The 20,053-nt window shown below is 31.1% G+C and overlaps 3 protein-coding genes across 4 annotated transcripts; 2 read left to right on the top strand and 1 right to left on the bottom strand.

The window, feature by feature from the left end:
* The first annotated feature begins 1,021 nt into the window (after positions 1-1,021).
* On the top strand, positions 1,022-3,182 carry LOC133802531 (cold-regulated 413 inner membrane protein 1, chloroplastic-like). Its single transcript, XM_062240859.1, has 6 exons — positions 1,022-1,256; positions 1,334-1,462; positions 2,221-2,316; positions 2,428-2,492; positions 2,628-2,697; positions 2,785-3,182. Exons 1-6 carry the CDS (start codon positions 1,048-1,050, stop codon positions 2,948-2,950), a joined length of 735 nt encoding a protein of 244 aa, XP_062096843.1. The 5' UTR covers positions 1,022-1,047; the 3' UTR covers positions 2,951-3,182.
* A 516-nt stretch (positions 3,183-3,698) lies between these two features.
* LOC133802530 (uncharacterized) lies at positions 3,699-6,734 on the bottom strand. The gene is made up of 4 exons (XM_062240858.1): positions 5,837-6,734; positions 4,739-5,302; positions 4,324-4,366; positions 3,699-4,233 (listed from the first exon to the last, which is right to left on the bottom strand). Exons 1-4 carry the CDS (start codon positions 5,925-5,927, stop codon positions 3,996-3,998), a joined length of 936 nt encoding a protein of 311 aa, XP_062096842.1. The 5' UTR covers positions 5,928-6,734; the 3' UTR covers positions 3,699-3,995.
* A 6,132-nt stretch (positions 6,735-12,866) lies between these two features.
* Positions 12,867-18,240, top strand: LOC133802529 (carboxyl-terminal-processing peptidase 1, chloroplastic). Of its 2 annotated transcripts, XM_062240855.1 has the most exons (12): positions 12,868-13,261; positions 13,390-13,509; positions 13,672-13,809; positions 14,320-14,424; positions 14,560-14,728; positions 15,451-15,527; positions 15,864-15,908; positions 16,759-16,842; positions 17,080-17,118; positions 17,200-17,262; positions 17,567-17,696; positions 17,769-18,240. In XM_062240855.1, the coding sequence occupies exons 1-12, from the start codon at positions 12,902-12,904 to the stop codon at positions 17,825-17,827; spliced, it is 1,389 nt and encodes a 462-aa protein (XP_062096839.1). In that variant the 5' UTR covers positions 12,868-12,901; the 3' UTR covers positions 17,828-18,240. The 2 variants fall into 2 exon arrangements, with proteins under 2 accessions (XP_062096841.1, XP_062096839.1); XM_062240857.1 differs by lacking the exon at positions 15,864-15,908 and having other exon boundaries at positions 12,867-13,261.
* The last annotated feature ends 1,813 nt before the right edge of the window (positions 18,241-20,053 follow it).

The raw sequence follows: 20,053 nt of genomic DNA, 5'->3' as shown, positions 1-20,053 counted from the left end.
TTTACAATAAAAAACAAAAGAGATATTAATGGCAAAAATCTATAATTAAGACAAAAGTTGTATTACTTTTTTTAAAAAAAAATACAAAAGTTGAATTCAAATTTCCAATTTTGTTGCATTCATTAATCTTTGGATACACTTGTGTCAATACATTCTAAGAAAAAATTAATTATTTTAAATTTAATACTAAAATATTAAAAAAAATCAAAGACTAAAAAAGTAGGACAATCATTTTGTGCACTAACTAAAAATGGACGGTCCAAACCAAATCTAATAATCTTTATAGTTTGGTTTTATACACTTTTAGGCTTTGTGTTTTGTCTTATTACTTGTTTGGACTCTGTGTTTTGACAAATTATTTTTTAGACTTTGTATTTTGTAAAATGGTTCAAATAAGCCCCTAAACCTGATTTTGATAAACAAAAAGTTGAGTATAGCTATATAGTTCTTAGGCAGAATGACTGTATTTTTGTTCTGAGTTGTTAGTTTGATGAATTATTTGTGATTTTAGTTCAAAAATTTTTGATGAAAATTGGGTTTAGGAGTTTATTTGAACTATTTTAAAAAACACAAGGTCCAAAAAATAATTTCTCAAAACACAAAATCCAAATAGATAATGAGATAAAACACAATGTCTAAAATAGTATAAACCTTTATACTTTATACAACTAGAACAAAATAATTGGAAAAAAAGCATTCCAAGTGGCATTATTACAGTACGTACACGTGGCAAATATGTACACGTCAGCTATTTCAAGATTTTAATTATTTATTTCGAGATCCGATGATCTGAACAGGTCAGGTGGAGCATTAGCCGGAATTAAATCACACGCAAAGCAGAGCAACGCCAGACAATAATCCTCTACTTCTGCTACCCAACATAAGGTGTGTATTCCAACCAATAAGAATCTGCCAAGTGAACGGTCACTGAGTCTTGTCCAGAGGTAAGAATCAGCTACAGCTACTGCCCATGATAAGATTAGTGTGCCCTAACTCATCTATATAGTGGCTTTCGTTTTCCATCGCTGCAAAAAAATAAACTGAAAAATGGCGTCGCTTTCTCTCTCGTGTAAACCGTCAGCTCAGACTACTTTCTCTCTCTACAAAAGCCAGAGCTATGGCTTCTTCTCACTTCGAACTCAGCAGAAGCAGCAGCAGCAGCCGGCCAAGCGAGTCAATTTCGTTCCTAAAGCTCAGAGTTTGAACTTGAATTCCAGCTCGAGCTCGAGCTCGCTCAGGCTGTATAATCCTCTCAGGTTGGTATCTGAAATTTTGAACCTCTCTGTTCTCTCGATTCGCATCAATTGTTATTTTTTTTTTTGGTTTGGTTCAGATTGTCGTTTGGATACGAGGGAATGGCGTTGATGGACAGGAAGAAGAATGGGAGGAGATCCGGTGCTGTGTGTTATGCTGCGCCACTCTCTGTTCGCAACCTCCAATGGATCTCCACAGTTTTTTCTGTGTAATCTTCTCTCTCTCTCTCTCTTTCTCTCTCTATGATGTATATGTATGCATACGTATATACAATGGCACGTGTCAGCTCGATATCTTTGTCTTCTGAGTTTATTACTTTTCAGCTAAGTTTCTAAAAATGATTATTTTTCAGTTTGATTTATTGAGGAATTTGATAAAAATAGTAGAAACCTTAATTAAATGTACTTACTTAGCTAGTGATTTGTCTTGGAAATGTACTGTTTATCTTCTTTGAATATCTGCGTTAGATGCCTCAAGTTAGAATTCTGAATCTTGTATGGCCTAAAACTATCAAATAATGGGTTGAGATAGTATAAACTATCCTATTCTTGTAAAATTAAGGCCTTGTTTTCTGATCATTACCGTAATGGGAATGAAAATTAGAAAAGTGTTTTCCTTTCTTATCTTTTCTTGTGCTTGCTTACTTATTTGAAACAAAAAGCTTATATCACACATAAAGATTTGAAAATATGACAATTTTTTATTACTTCCTCTTCCTTTCCAAACCCTTTCTCTTTTAAGTTTTTTTAGTTATGGATTAGTAAACATGCCTTAAGAGCCATGCTCTTTAAGATTAGATTAATCAACTTTTTTGCTCATTCATTTTTGCAATCACTAATGGTTATTGGATAGTTCCTTTGCAATATTATTTTTTACTGATATTATTGAATGAACACTGTAGTCTCTTTTTCAAGAAATATTCGATTAGTAAAATATGCATTGATGAATGTCCAATCACTATGCCAGGATATTAATGGTTGCTAAGGGAACTGGTATTCATAAATCTTTTCTCATTCCATTGTTTGCCATTCAAGCACCAGCAAGTATCATCTCATGGATTAAGTAAGTCTTTCAGATATTCTCTCTAAAATGCTATACCGTAAAGCACCAACAAGTACTGAGCCAATTTTCAATGGATTTATGCCTATTAAATTTCGGTTAATTCTACTACAGGGGTGAGTATGGTATTTGGGCTGCATTCTTAGCTCTAATTGTTCGCCTCTTTTTCTCTATTCCTGGTAAGTTCTCTTTATTTACTTTTTCTATATACTTGCATTTTGTGTAGCTTGCTCTGAATTTTACTTTCCTTCTCAATAGCTCTGAATTTTACTTTCCTTCTCGATAATCTTGTATTGGACTTGTCATACTTTTAGGTGAGCTTGAGCTGCCATTTCTGGCGTTATTGTTGGTGATTGTGGCTCCTCATCAAGTTATGAGGCTTAGGTAACATACCAGTTCACCATACTTTTAGTTTGCATTGTTTATTTTATTTATCATTCCCATTCTCATTCTCATTTTCTTCATTGGCAGGGGAACACAAGAAGGGGCTATAATATCATTGGTGATTGCGGGATATTTGGCTTTCCAGCATTTTACCCGTACGGGAAGCTTGCAGAAATCATTTGACCAAGGTTCAATTGTTGCCACCATTGGCATCATTTGTATCACTGCTGTGTCATTGTTGCTGCTAATATAATCTTTTGTAATCCGCAAAGGGTGATAATAGCAAGCTGTTTTAAATAAGTATGTGAGTGCTGTCATAGATTTTTTTTGTTTTTGTTTTTTACTTGTTAGATTAGGTGTGTGAATAACTTTTTCAGCAATGCAATAAGAGATAACTGCTGTTGTGCATAATAAATGTCAACTTACAATATCTTGTACTTTTTTTTTATATAAGCCAATAAATTAACTAGTGCATTGTGCTACCATTTTCAGTGTCTCAGTCTAAGATTTACTGTCCACCAGAATTCATGTTGAATACTAGGTATATTTAAGAAAAAATTTTAAAAAGTTAACAGATAAGTGATACGAGTTTTTTAATTTCATTTCGGTTATAAAATCGTGCCACTTTTTTTACCGATAATATCTAGATGGCTGTATAATTCCATCTTGTGATCTTAAAAATATATTAATTAACTCTGCCATTATGTTAAGACAGCAAATCCCTTGAGCCAAGCTAATTTCATTATGTGAGAGACTGTGTTGGTCATCATTTTCTTAAAATTGTTATCTCTAGTTAGTTGTGAAATGCCTTATTCAATTGTGAATTTAGAAGACATTAAAAATTTGCTTTAGAAGGAAAGTTTATGATTCCTGTACTTCCAGAAATAGGTCCTTTCAATTATGTTAATTCTTTGAGTTTTTGCTCAGTTTTATGTTAATAATAAATTAGCCAGTCAATGTTTAGTGCTTGTTCAGTGTGAAATTGGGTTTGAAGTACCTGATGAGATTGTATAATAATTTATTTGTTCTGTTGCTATAGAGAGAACAACGATGTGCCTACAAGTACAAGAACCTAAATTTCTTTCCTCTTCTGTTTTCTCCCTATTGCTTCTTAGTCTACTAACAGGTATGCATATATAAAGTATAACAATAACTCAAATGCTAAGAATGGGGCCTCGAGAGAATACTATAGCTCAAGATTCTCTTTGCCTCCTTGAATTTCTTCTGGCGTTGGTGGCGGCAAGCGTAATAACTGCCTCCTCCTTGCAGAAAATACCTTGGACATGGTTTTATTCTGTTTACTGATAGGTTGCTGCAATGGTCGCGCCAAAGAGACCGGTGGTGATGAATAAAAGTGTTCTGGAGTATGAAACTGAGATGGCTGAGTTGGGAGATGCTACTGGCTCTGTACCGAAGATAGATGATCCTGGTGGTGTATCCATGGCAGGTGCGTCCATGCTAGTTGGAACCATTGGACTTGGATTCATTGGGCTCGGATTCATTGGACTCGGATTCATTGGGGCTGGTGGAGGCATGCTGCATTTGCAACCAAGAACTTAATTTGATTTTCCTATGTCTATATTTGGACAAGGGAAATATATTCTAAAAGAAGTTTAGAAAGTTTACCTGGATGATGCTTTAGCTGATGTGTAGTGACAGTTGCCGTTACCTGCAATGAGAAGCACATTTAGTTGTTTAGAGATTAATCTAAACCATATCTTTCTAGTTCTAGATATTGAGTGTGCAAAAAGTTTCGAGATCTGAGATCGTATAGTGGTGGGATGTTGAAAAGTAGGAAATCTATCAAAAGTTCTGTAAAGTTTAGAACTCTAAAAGGTGGCTAACAACATACTTATAGACAACTTTCTTTTTTCATAGTATGCCATGTAAAGCCTATGCTGTCTTTATAAGTAATTTTAAGTTTAACTCACTTCTAGCAATCACTAAACTTACTAGGGTGAGTTTTGAATTCATGTTCTGGACAGATGATTTTGATTGACTTATCTGGTTGATGAGTTAAGTTTTCAGGATAAAGCCTTACTTGGGTCAGTGTTGGAAATTTGAGCTGCTCCTCCGAAGACACAGCTAGTAGGGGCGGGATTCTTCGCGTAGTAATCGTTAAAGGCGTAAGAAGCATGGTCACGGAGAGTGTTCGGGTTATAACAGCTTCCACCTGGTTGAATTGCTGAACAGTCTGCACCTCCATAGCCACAAGCATAATCGAGAGCTACCTGTATAGCAGTCTCTGAAGCTGATTGGCTCGCAACACACCAGTTGCCACCTGATGATGATGTTGGTGTTGTGGTCGGAGTTGTGGTCGGCGTTGTGGTCGGTGTTGTAGTCGGTGTTGTGGTGGTTGGCGTTGTGGTGGTTGGCGCTGTGGTGGTTGGCGTTGCCAGGGTTGGCTGTGTCAGTGTTGGTGGTGTCTGGGAAGGCTGATTGAAGGAAGGTGTAGGAGTAAATGTTGGAGTTGGGTTGACAACAGGAATGGAGTCCAACTCTTCAGTGAACCCTGAAGTTGAGAAAGGTATCTCGTTTTCTTGATTCCCTTTAATTTCATTTCTCTGGATTGCTTTCAAGTGAGGTTTCTCTTCCAAACTTAAACCTGAAGAAACCAAATAATTATGATGACTAGTTAGTTCTCTTTAGATTGATAATGGAAAGAAAAGTTGGTAAGACCACAAATGAATGGAACTAGAACACTTGAAATGAACAACCAATAATTCTATACATGCATGCATGACTATATTAGAGTATACATATATATATATATAACATATGCTACAATCATAATAGTGTATAAAATCCTTTTGCATGAATTTATCGTTATGCTGCCTATACTTGGTTCTTTTTCCTTTGTTTTCTCTATAAACTTCTATACATATATATATGGATAGATATAGAAATTCAAACATTGTAAAAATTCATAATATGTTTATCCTATTATGAACTTCCAAATTGTGATGACACCTCTTAATTTAGCTTAAAAAGATGAAACATTTATTTTCCATCCAAGACATGGAACCAAAAGAGTGAAAACTATAAAAACTATATTGAAAAAAAAAAACAAAGATTAAAAAACTCAAAGCAAGAACCAAAATCTTTGTAAGAAAAACTAATAATGCAACTGCAAAATCACCTGAAGTGAAGAAGAAGAAGAATAAGAAGAAAAAAGAGAAGAAAAATATAGGGAAAACGACACCGCCACTGCTTCTGCCGCAACCGCCCATCTCTTGAAGATGGTTTCTTCCTCAATAACTTAGTGCTGAGATTTTAGTTCCTTTCTTGATTTTCTTGGTGGGAGAGAGAGTTTGGATAGATGATGGAGAAGCTAAGACAATATACTAAATAAGAGAAGCACCAATGGGGGGGTGTTATTTCAATGAGGAGTTTTTTTTGTTTTATTTTTAAATATTTAAGTTACAAACCCCCAATTATTAATATAATAAAATCATAAGGAATCATAGCTTTCTTGGATGTTAGAGAGAGATAGAGAAGAGGAGAAGAAGAAGCTGAGAATATGAGAAAACTTGAGAAAGGAGGAATTAGATAGTTTGGAAGTGCAAGCAAGAGGAAAAAGCATTGCATGAAAAGGCATATGCTAAACAGTCATCTGTTTGTTTGGGAATGTAATCAATCAATTATATTATTTTGCTACTTATTTTAAAAAAAAAAAATATAGGGTTTGATCCTCTTTCTCTGTTTTTATTATGGTACTGAATCAAAAAGGTGAAGATGGTGGCTAAATCTCTGAGTTTGTAGTACTCAAGAATATTGTCTGTCCCATTAGGTTTTTTTATTAACAAATAAATAAAAGAGACATTTACCACGAAAATACTTAAATTATTGTATTTGTAGTACTTGAGTACCTCAGTAATTTTTTTGGCGGCGAAAATACATTCTGTCCATATTTTGGTACAGTTTAGTGCAACTATTTATTTCGCCGTTAAGTCCACCTACATGTCGTGAAATTTACTTGTAACTTAAGTATTTTTGTCGTAAACATTTCTTAAATTGCTTACTTTCACCGCAAATATCCATTTAATTAGGTACTTTCGTCTACGTGTCACAATCGAACTTAACGGTGAGTATTGACAACTTTAACAAACTGTACCAAAATATGGACATAATGTACTTTTGTCGCTAAAAAAATAACTTGGGTACTTAAGCGCTACCAACGTAATAACTTGGGTACTTTCACCGTAAGTATCTCTAAATAAAATTTCCTTAAGCTTTTAATACTTTGACAACTACCAAACAGTAAAAGAAGATGATTCCTTGTAGGTAAAAAAATAGAAATGCATCTAAGTAGCTGAGTGTACATATGTATGAGTGAAACCATAAAAGTTTTTTCAGTAACCTGAAATAGTAACAATTTACTTATCAATAAAGGAAGAATATCACTTTCTGATCAAACTTGCTTGCGTAATGTGCACATGTTGGATCTTACACCCAAAATTTTAGCTTTATTTATATATTTATTTATACTTTGGAGAATGATACATTTATATTTGATTAAGTGAAATATATGTATTTATAATAAACTAATAGTGAGCATGCACTTCATAATGAGTTTATTTTAGTTATAAGAAATTCTGACATGTATAAAAATGTAGGGTTGTGGAAAAAATTTTACAACCCGAATAAACCGCCCAAACCAACCCAAAAAACCCGCCAAAAAACGCAACCCGAATAAACCGACCAAAATTTAAACCGCCCAATATAACCCAACCCACCCAATTAAGAATTTATTATTTTTTATAGATTCAAATAAATATATAAATTAATTAAGTTTTGTTTTAATTTTTTACTATAAATTTAAAATATTGTTTTAAGCTTAAAAATATAAACTTCACACTATTAGTACTAGTATTTAAAAGAAAAAAAATTACAAAAATGTTAAAAAAAAAAATACCACATTTGTTTAAAAAAAAATACTATTTTGGTTTGGGCGGGTTAACCTGATTAACCCGCCCAAATTATTGGACGGGTTAAAAAAAAAAATTCTTAATTGGGCAAGTTACGGGTCACTTTTTCTAACCCGATTATGACATTGGACGGGTAAAAATGCCTTGTAACCCGACCAACCCGCCCAATGCTCAGCCCTATAAAAATGTATAGTTAGGGAAAATTCTAGAGTGCACTCGATGTTTTTGGGAGTATCGGTGCACCCTTTTCCTATTTTTGGTACTGAAATGATTTTCGGCATAATTTTTTATGATCGTGTACATTGTAGTGATTTAGAGCTCCTTGCAAATTATTCAAAAAAAATCGAATAATTTACAATATAAAAAATATGGTTCAAATTTCAATCAGGTTATCTTCTACGTGCATAAAAAAAACAGTCACGCATATAACAAACTATTCGACATTATTTTCAAAACTTTAAATTATTTAAAAATTCAACTCTAAATAATTGTAATATACATAATTATAAAAAAAATTCTTCAAAAATCATCCCGTATCAAGAAAACAAAAAAGGGTGCCCTAATATATCTATTTTAAAGGGGTGCACTCTAGAAGTACCAGGTAGTTAGTGAAGAATATTATGAAAGAATAAAAAAAAATGTAAAAAAAAATATAAACAAATTTAAAAGTTAAAAAGCCTGTGAGGGAGCAGGCTCTCACTTCATAGGATCTGCCAATGTGTTTATGTGTAGGGTTTAGACCAGACAAATTCTATTTAATTTTTTTTTATATATATATTATCATAAAAAAACATAAAATTTAAATCCAAACACATATAAAACAAAAAATAATATATGAGAGGATTTGTCCCCATATTTTGTTAAGGACATTATATATATCTAAAAAATCCCTATTGTCAATAATTTCATCACAATAATTTGGAAAAAAAAAAGAAAAAAAAAAGAAAAATAAATTAATACTTGGTTGTTTTATTAGAATTAAAATGAAGTACAATAATATAATATTAAATCCAACATGGTTTATAAAGGCATATATATATATATGTATTGGATTCTCTGATTTTATGCTTTGAGTTCAAATTAGCCTAAGTCATGCTTTTTAACCTTTAATATGAGATTAAGGAACCAAACCAAACAACAATCTTCTCATAAATTTAAAAGAAAAAGGGATCAACAACATAAGAGAGGAATAATTTAAATAATAAATACCAAACTAGTATTATATATCAACATTTTTTATTGCTTTAATTTTTGTTGTTAGTATATACAATAGAGTCTGATCAAATAAGGTATAGAATTTTTTAATATAGGAAAAAAAAATTAAAAAGAAGGAAAAAAAAAAGATTGTAACAACAAACTTAAGTATTCATGACTAATGTTTTTGTTGGTTTTTATTCTTTATTTATTTCCTTTTGTAAAGTAGTTGAGTTTCCACAATGGCTGCACCATGGCTTAAGGTTGTACTTGTACAACATTCTCTTACAAATTAAACACCTCATATATTCTTTCATTAAGTGTTATTGTATTACTTTATTTTACATCATACTTTTTGTCCATTTGATAACTTTAATGAAATGGAAATATATTTTTTTAATATTGACAGTGAGATCACCTACTCACACTTTGCCCCCTCTAAAAGAATAATTTTTGTGATTTGTATACATATTTTTCTTCTAAAATTTTATTTATTTATTAAAATTTTAAAATTTCACTTGTGTCCTAGTTTTTTTTTATATTACATGTATGCCCTCTTTATAGTTAGATTAGATCTTAAGTTCGCTTTTGTCTATGCATGTAAATGGGGTGGGTCGACTTGACCCGCCCGGCTGAATCAGGACGGGTCTACTTTGACTTGTTTAACTTTTTTTTTAAGAAAATTTGAATTATAATTAAATTAAATTAAAAGTAAGAAATAAAATTCTATATAGTATATACAGTATACATTATATGGTCCCATTTCAATAAAAAAAGATTCAAATATATATTATCTCAACCTGAATATTTGTAATATATTTTTCTTGACTAAATAGAAAAAAATAATATTATTATAAAATGGTACCATAAATACATATAAAGAAATCTCACTATTTTAGAACCAACACTAAGACATCTATAAATAAAAATGTTAAGAAATATATAATAGTTGTATATATCTCAAAATAATCTTTTTTTTTTATATTGAGTTTGAGTATAGAAAAAAAAAAATTCAGGGCAGGACAATCCCACCCCACTTGAATTAATAGTGGGGCGGGGCAGCCCTGCCCCGAATTCTACCCTGTTTCGGGTCAGGGCGCCTCACCGCCCCAATTTGACATGCCTATTCCTGTCCACACTTTATCTTCTTCTAATTTTTCATTTTCTTTTTAAATAACCTGTTAGTAAAAATATAATTATTTTTTAACTTTGACCAGATATTAGGGAAATTCATATTCACAACATCTATTCTCAATCATGCTTAAGAAAAATAGTGCTTTTTAACTCATAAAATCAAATACATTACTAATCACATAATTAAATTATGAGAAAGTACAAGTATTAACATGCAATTGTACTTAAATTGCACATAAAAGAAAAATATCTCATAATACCAAATCTAGTGTAAAAGGAGTGAAGTTCCCTCTTATGGATTTGAGTGAAGTAGAGGCATAAGCATCCAAACAATTAAGAAAATAATAAATTTTGAAAAAGAAAAAGGATAACAAATTAAGTAGAAAATTGCCAATAATTTTGAGGTGTTTGGAAACTTTCAGCAAAATAAGAAGATTATAAACCACAATATTCTCAATTAGAAAATATTTGATCTTCACATCTAATTAATTTCAAGCCAACGTTTCCTGTTCAAGTGTTTAGGATAGGAGAACCATGTTTAATTATTGAGTAATTTAGAATTCAAATTTTATATTTTTATTAAAAATTCTTAGGCCATGTTTAAAAAGTATAATTAAACTCAATTTTTTTCCTTCATGATTTAAATTATTACTAAATTAATTCACTCATGTTTTTTTTCTTCTTATTTTAATAAATATAATATTATAATACTCAATCTACGCACCAAAAAAAAGAAAAGCATAATTGTCAGAACTCACAGTTTGATAGATATTTTGAATAAACTTTCGATAATGATGACAACAAAAGCAAGATATGCTATGAAAAGAAGAATCACAACGAATGTGAATGTGAGTCATCACCAATCATATTGTTAAATAATAATTTATCAAAGTATTAGAATGCTCATTAATTATATATTTATATAATTGATTATGTTTGATAAGAAATGCAAGAGAGAAAGAGGATATGAATTATATACATCGATGATATATATATATGGAGTACAATTATTTTATAGGGGCTTTACTTTAAGTTTATTGGTAAGGCTCTCAGTGTTTTTTGACCTGTGAATAGTTTTCGGCGCGATTTTTTTTATGACCGTGTATATTGTAACCATTTAGAGTATCCTGCAAATTTTTAGAAAATTCCGAATAGTTTACAGCACCGAAAATTATGTTCAAACGTGTTGATTTCCACGGGCATAAAAAAAATTAGTCACGTATGCAACATATTTGAACCAAGTTTTCAGTACCGTAAACTTTTTGAAATTTTCTGAAAATCGCGCTGATGCTCTAAATAGCTACAATATACACAGTCATAAAAAAAATTCGCACAAAAAACTGTTCAAAGGTCGAGAACACTGAGAACCCCACCGGTAGGGCTTAAAGTGAAGCTCCTATAGAATAATTCACATATATATATATATATATATGAGTTCTCATAAGAGAATAATTGATTATGTTATGAATTCTCATATGAGATTTGATCTTCCTTTCATGACAATTGACAATAGTGCATTGATTGGATTCAAGATTTTTCTTTAACTATGAAAAATCTCACATTTTTTGCTCTCTATTCAAGTCTCTATCCCTATGAAGACAAGCCATCATACTGCAAAAAATAGGCTATTGCCCTTTATAGGGAGAAAGATCATTATGCCTTACTTGTAGCTAATGGATAAGATATCAACTCCTAACACACACAATTTTCTTTGTGCTCATTATCATGGGAACCCATGGAATATGCCATTTTCACATAATGTAAGTTAGCTTGTTTAGTTTGATGTATTTCTAATTTCAAGTTATAAATAGAATGTCTTGTGACAAATATATAATGTGCCATATATATGGAAAGTATAATTGAGAGATTTATTACTGAAGATCTGAATCATATGTTATTTTACTTTAAAGATCTTTAAATTATATTATAGATAGGGCCAACTCTAAGTTAAGGCCGATTAGACTCAAATATAGGGATCTCAAGTCCAGATTCATTAATTACAATTTTATTATGATGGAAAAATTGTCAAGATTAATCTAATTTGGTATTTCAAGAACAAATCATTACATCTATCTCACAAGTTATAGGCATTGCTGCAATTATCATAAACTCTAATGACAAAGTTATGACATCTTTATCAAAATATTTCATAAGATCTTATTTTCCACAAAATATGGAAGCTCAAGCACATTTTAAGATTAAGATTCACACTACTCAAAGTTTTCAAAATTTCTTAGTCAATCATGTCACCCCAATTTTGTTTTTCCTTAACTATTTCTAATATTTTATAATAACAAGAAAATAAAAATAAATAAAGCCTTACCTTTTTTCCATTAATTGTAATTTATACTATTTATAATTTCTTTTATTATTAATGTATTAAATATTTGAGTATTTTATGGTAGGGGCTTCAAAAAGAGCTCACCAATAATGTTCTTTTGTATTTCCGACTCGTAAATATTTTCGGCGTGTATATTGTAGTTATTTAGAGCATCATGCAAATTTTCAGAAAATTCTGAATAATTTACAGTGCCGAAAAGTAGTTTAAAAACAGGTTGCTGCACGCGGGACTAATTTTTTTATGCGCGTGGAAAATAACATGTTTGAACCTAGTTTTTGACACTGTAAATTATTCGGAATTTTTTAAAAATTTGTCGGATGCTCTAAATAACTACATTATACACGATCATAAAAAAAATCGCACAAAAATTTATTCACAGGTTAGAAATACAAAAGAGAGTCCACTCTACTCTTTTTGAAGCCCCTCCTCCCATAGAATACTCCTTAAATATTAATGTTTTACATAAAATTATATGTAAAAAATTATTCAATTTAAATTTCATTTTTTCTAAATTTAATATTATTTTATAATTAAAAAATAATAATATATATATAGAATGATATGGCCATATTTAAACCTCAAAAATTGAAAGACCCGCTAAGATGAGATGAGGTTACTCTGCTGCGATACCTCAATTCCATTTCACTCTCATTCCTCAAAGTTCCCATTTTTAATCCCCAATTTCAATCCTCGCAAAACCCTAGTGGGCCTTCTCTCCGGTGCTCTCTCCGTCACCCTAATCGCCTCTTCTCCTTCTCCTTTTCTTGCTCTTGAATCATCTCCTCCGCTTCAATCATCTTCTCCTTCCGAGTATTGCCGAGAACTTGACTTGGTCGAAGATTTGGGCTCTGAACCGGAAGAGGCCTTCGTCACCAATGAGGGCATTGTCGAGGAAGCTTGGGAAATCGTTAATGACAGCTTTCTCGATACCAGTCGCCAGCATCGATGGTCCCCTGAAACTTGGCAGGTAAATCCATACTTTATCTCTTGCTTTGGAAGATAAGCTTGTAATCTCACATTTGGAATGTTTAGTGTATTGGGTTTTGTTTTGTTTGACTTGCCCAAGTTTTGTGTGGTTGGTTTCTTTTGTTTCAGAGGAAGAAGGAAGATATTAGGAGTTCTTCAATCCAGTCAAGGTCAAAAGCTCATGATGTAATTAAGCGTATGTTGGCTAGCTTGGGTGATCCTTACACACGATTTCTATCACCTGATCAGGTATCGATTATTATTCTTATCTTTCTGTTCTTTTTATTGGTTTGTTTATAACAACATTGCTGGTTATTCGTATTCATTTCATAAACCAGCTGCCATTTTCATTTACAAGCTTTATGGTGTTCGTCTTTTCATAACATATCTTTATTTTGTTGTTGTTGTAAGTTCTCCAAAATGGCAAGGTATGACGTGAGTGGTATTGGGGTGAACATCAAGGAACTCCCGGATGAAAATGGTGGCACGAAATTGAGGGTGCTAGGACTCGTATTGGATGGTCCTGCCCACTTAGCTGGCGTGAGACAGGTAAATGTAAAACAAGAATAAAAAAATGTGGATGCGTTCCCTTTTTTTTTTCTTTCCTCTTTGTGCTTTCACTTTCAATTACCGTTTATGACTTTTATTCTTATGATTTAGCGTTTAAGCTCTGTTTTACAACACTTTGATTTGGTTTGATTGAGTTGGAGAATGTTTATATTTGGTTATTCTAATAGGTTAAATTTGGAATTCTCATTAGTATGTGGTGAAATCATGCATAAATTTTACAATCGAGATGCTTTTGACAAAACAGCTATTTGTCTTCTTCTTTATTTTTCCCTTTCAAATCCCCTTCCACTTCAATATATTTATAGATAGATGGATTTATATTTTCCTGACTAGACTAGCACTTTCTCAATTTACAAACGTGTTGGATTTAATGACTTATCAAAATTATGCTAATTCCAATGCCATATTGTGCAAGTATTATTTGTTTGTGTGTGTTTGTATAAATTAGTTTATCTAAGAGGTTGCTCCTCTATTTCTTTTTGTTGGTAGGGGGATGAAGTATTAGCTGTTAATGGAATGGATGTGGCAGGAAAATCAGCATTTGAAGTGTTATCTTCTATACAAGGTCCTAATGAGACATCTGTAACCCTCAAGGTTTTGATTCTATTTGGTGCGATTCTTTGCTTTATGTGCCAAAAGAAGAGAGTTTTCATTCTAAATTAATCTTGTTTCAGAGTATTGTTGTGTTATCTTTTTGTTGCTCCTTTTGAATAATCCTTCTTGATTTAGGTGAAGCATGGGAATTGTGGGCCTATTCAATCTGTAGCAATTGAAAGACAAGTTGTTGCTCGGACTCCAGTGTTTTATCGGATTGAACAAATGGAAAATGGCAGCACATCAGTTGGGTACATGCGCTTAAAAGAGTTTAATGCATTGGCAAGAAAAGATTTGGCCATTGGTAACACAACTGAATGATTCTTGTATATTTTTTTTCTAAAATGTTGAATTGTTTGACTTACTGCTCTGCTACCTTCTGAGATTTTTTTTTCTTTTCCCTAACCATGTTCTGGTATCTAGACTTCTTTGTAGATGGAAGGACCAAATTAATAGCATAGTATGTATGCTCTTAAATGACAATAATGTAACTTATGAACTTGTACCCTGTGTGGGGGAAAAAAACTCTGTTGCTGGTAAATTTGAACTTCTATACTTTATCTTACATTAAATAGTTGTCAGCTAAAATTAAGGAGCCCTTCATTATTGGCTTCCCCTCTCCCAAGGGCTATCAGGAATAACATGAGATGTTCCAATACTCGAAAAAGTTAAAAAAGAAAACCCTTGCCACCTATTTTTTCTTAGTTATTCATTACAATATCTGCACTTCTCGCATCTTATTATTCAAATCATCATCTCAAACTTCACTTAATGTCACTTGCAAATATAGAAGAGCCAAACGAGCACTTTTTGGCAGATTCTGTATTGAAATATATATTTTTTACTGCTTATTTGTTTGTTTGAATATTTAGTAGATTTTTGCTTGGGTGCTTATGCTTTGCTATTTTATCTCAATGAAATTAAGAAGAGGAATCTTCATCGTTCTAATAATTATGCTGGATCTAGAGTTATTGGTGTCAGTTTCATTTATGTTTAGATTAAAGTAATGGTCTATTGCATTTGCAGCCATGAAACGACTTCAAAAGATGGGTGCATCGTATTTCATTTTGGATCTTAGAGATAATCTTGGTGGACTTGTACAGGTTTGTATGATAAACCCACTTGTTATGATTAACTTTTCCTGAACCTCGGGTTTAAAAGCTCAGTAATTCCTTTATTGAAGAAGTTTGTATTGACTTTTTGCAACATTGAGAAAGATTAACTAAGAGTCTTAGATGGATTTTATCTGTTCCTTTTTGATATGCATGATTAATTAATGACATAAGAGACACCATTTACTTAAATTTTATGACGAATTTGGATCATCTCTGGGAAAAATAATGCATGGAACTCAATTACATATGCATGATAATGTTGTACGTTTTTACAATTGAATGTGTAATTTAGTGTGTCTGATTCTATATCTTGGAATATTTCAGGCTGGAATAGAAATTGCCAAGCTCTTTCTCAATCAAGGCGATACTGTAAGTTTGATGTAGGATATTTAAAACTTTAAGATACATTAGTTCTGTTTCTGCTTCTCATGTACAGACAATAATATGCTATGTTTTCTCCCTACATCCAGAATGCTTGCCTCGTCTTAAGTTCTTTATCATGAACTGATATAATATAAGAAGCCTTGTAGTAATGATAATTGACAAATATGCTTCTACTAAAGACTCATTGTTTAAAGGTTTACTCTTCCCCATTACAACTCTCAATTGTAAAAGGATATGGATCCTTGCATTTTGACAATCTGTACATTCTATATGGATGCGGAAGGCAGCATGTAATAATAACATGATTTTATCCTTTTTGTAAAAGCATATTGGTGTGGTTGCCTTCATTAACTTGAAGCTTGATAAAATTTATAATTAATTGTGATTCATTTTATCTGTTGGTGGACCTGGTACTTGGCTTGTAACTTAAGAGGCTTTCGCACTGAGGTCATTCATTTATTAGTCATAAGCAGATTGTTTACTTGTAAATTGTAATGTTGGCAAACTTCTGTTCTTGATTACTTCAATGTATGCAAGCAAAATTAAACAAATAAGCAATGATCACAATGAAACAAACTTTGTTTTTTGTTTTCCAGATTTGTTGGGTCTTTCATTCAACGAGTAACTTCTCTAATTCAATTCTGTAACTCCCCCCTTTTTTTTCCAACGCACAATGCTTGCTTGTTTCTTGTCAATGATAACGTTGAAATTAATTGAATTCCATAATAGTTTGGACAAGATAAGCATCTCTTTTTATTATGTTAATTGTGAAAGGCCTCTTGTTCAAAGTACACTAACTCTGTCAATGTTTATTTTTCTATGATGCTCATAACAGGTAATCTATACTGTTGGAAAGGATCCCCAGTACCAACAAACTGCTGTTGCTGACACGGAGCCGTTGACTGAAGCTCCTCTAATTGTATGCATAAACATCTAAGAAACCAACCTTGTCTCTTGTTGTTATTTAAGAAAACAAAAAAAAAAAATCAATGGGAGAACCTTTTTAACTTCTTTGCAACCTCAATATATATCTGAAGCATATAATTTTTACAGCATTGATTTCGTAACTCTTCTGCGCTAACTAATTAGGAAGCATTCCTTTGCAGATTTTACCTTTTTAGTTTATGACAAATCTTGCACCTCAATTGTAATGCAGGTATTAGTGAACAAGAATACTGCCAGTGCTAGTGAAATTGTAAGCAGCTTGATTTACTGACAAAGCTACATTGCGTGGCGTCTATGTGTAGTATTTCAAGTAGTCGTGGTCTTTTTGCAGGTTGCTTCCGCATTGCATGACAACTGCAGAGCTGTTCTTGTGGGTGAAAAGACATTCGGCAAGGTCCAATTGTTGATCATTCATTCCTTCTAGCACAGAGTTTTTCTACTGCTTCATCGTTGTTTTCATATAACTGTTACAGATGCTTCTGTTTCCATTTTGAAACTTTGGGGTGGTAATTTTTGTTCACGATGGGTATAAACATACGCTTTCATGGTTGAGATTAGAATGAAAATTCTAGTTATGTTTGGGGTTCGCCCCTTAGTTTGAAGGTCTTGCGTCAATGGAGTGCACTTGCAGCATCCCATACTTAGAACATGGGTCATTTTTATTTGATTCTGAAGTTCTGCTCATTGCTTTTTTATAGGGTTTGATTCAATCAGTATTTGAACTTCACGATGGATCTGGTGTAGTTGTCACTGTTGGGAAGTATGTCACACCAAATCATAAAGACATAAATGGCAATGGAATAGAACCTGATTATCATAACTTTCCAGGTAGAAAACTTCATTTTTTTGAAATATAAATGGTGTGACATAATTTAATCTAAAGTACCCTCTTCTCTGCAGGCTGGCATGATGTCGAACAGCGTCTTTCGCAGTGCAAATATGTTCATGAACATGTGTAGTTCATACTTTGCAGGTTTGATACTGATCTGATCAAATATCTACAAATTGATCAATCTTCTAAAGGGTTCTTTGTGAAACCAAGTACTAATACTGAAATAATCTCCGGCTTCAATAAACTAATTGCTGGAAAAAATTGGAGAACAGCTTGTTTGATTCTTTCTTTCCAGCTATACTTTAAATTACCTCAGACATAGAACAGTTGATAAAACTCAAACATGGATTTTGTATGGGACAGCTTATGGTGGGGGGTTAAGAATGTATTTCTGTAAATTAGGGTATTATTATTTGTATAGATTACATTACCTATTTCTATGTTTTGGAGATTGTAATATGTATCCATTTCAACAAGAATGAGGATCTTGTTTTTCTAACTAGAATACAAATTTACTACATGTTCATTTAATTTGACTAATCCATGGCTTCATCACTAGTATCCATTTCTTATATAGGTTATATATATATACTAGATACAACCAACGCGTTTGCTTAATTTTAAAATTGTAAACATTGTCTATAATTTTAATAAAAACTAGTTCAATATTTTTTTTAAAGTATATATATAATAAAATGAATTATAATTCTATAGTATATATAAATATTTATATCAATAATTTCTACATATATGACATCTAAACACAATGTTGACATAGATATATATTTACATGTCTACGTGATATATATATAAAATACAATAATATTTAAAAAGAAATTAATAATAGGAATAAAATAAGAATAGAAAAAGTCATAGTGTAGACAGTAGTATACATGCGTCAACTATTTTTAGTTTCTAATGTATATCACAATGTCCTTTGATGAATTTGATAAAGAAAAAGAGCTCCAATCACTTGATAAAAAATAAAGTATCATACAAATTTATAAGATAAAAAAATTATGTATGCCTTTATTATTTTTAAATAAATATAATTTAAATATTTAAATTATCATAAAATATCTTTAAAATATCATCTTTTAATTAATTAATTAATTTTTGTTTAAGTTTATATTTGTTCTAGTTTTTTAATTTAGCAGTGACAACAAAAGATTATATATTATATGTTTAATATAATGTTAAATTTAAGTTTAATTAAATTTTATTAGTTATAAAATATATGGTTTTATTATTTTTAAATAATCATTATTGTAAAATATCTCAAAAATATCATATTTCAATTTGTTTAATTATTTATTTATTTAATTTTATTTAGATTTAAGTCATGTTTACAATCTACCATTAAATAAATGAATATTATGTTAAATATAAGAATATTCTGTTAAAGTTAACGGAAAAAAAATAAAAAACTGTTAAAACAAAAAATTTCCGTTATCTACACATTTATTATATAGAAGAGATATATTTATATAAAGGGCACTTACTATTAACCAATACATGAGTCAATGGCTTTAATGTCAAGAAGGCATTGCATGACCATATCAACTTATTTTGCTTCATTACATACCATTTTTATTTTAAGTAAGAGTTCATGTGGGTTAGTTTCATCTCAATTTCTTTTGATTTTAGAGAAATTAGTGGAAATAGACAAAAAAAAGTGTACACACAAATGCTACTAATATTATTTGTATAAAAGATTGTTTGTATTATAGAATCTTGAGACAAGAACGAGAATGTGAATACTTTTCAATATTTGGTATTGAGTTGAATTTCTTCAACTTAGAAAAGTGAATATTGGGGTTTAACTTTTTCGATTATGTGTTTAAGTGAAACCCACTTGTACAATAGATTTTCAAATACACAAGAATGCAAAATACTACAAAATTACTATTATTTTCTTAGATAATTTTATTTGTTGCATAAATAAAAAAAAATCTTAGTCAATAACTTATTTTATTTTTGAAGCTTATAATATAAAAACAAATAAATATATATATATACATATACATATTAAACTATCCAATAACAAATAATGTTTGCCTAATGAAATTGGTATGTAAAACCTTTAAGAAAATAAAATTTGAGATATTGGTGACATAAATATGTAAATTTATGCAAGTGTTGTACTTAAATAACTAATTTTTAATTTTAGCGGTATAAATACATTCCGTCAATTTTTAGTTGCATCTAGGTACCTGTAGTTAGTTGTTATCGTTAGATAACATAAAATTATAAAATAATAGCAGCATCCATACCTAAGTTTACGCAACTATTACACAAAAATAAGCAATACAAAAAAACTATTTCTAAAATAGATAAAAAATTAAACTCTAAA

The sequence above is a fragment of the Humulus lupulus genome, chromosome 9 (genome assembly GCF_963169125.1).
Source record: "Humulus lupulus chromosome 9, drHumLupu1.1, whole genome shotgun sequence".
NCBI lineage: Eukaryota > Viridiplantae > Streptophyta > Magnoliopsida > Rosales > Cannabaceae > Humulus > Humulus lupulus.
This window is presented reverse-complemented; position numbering and strand designations above follow the sequence as displayed.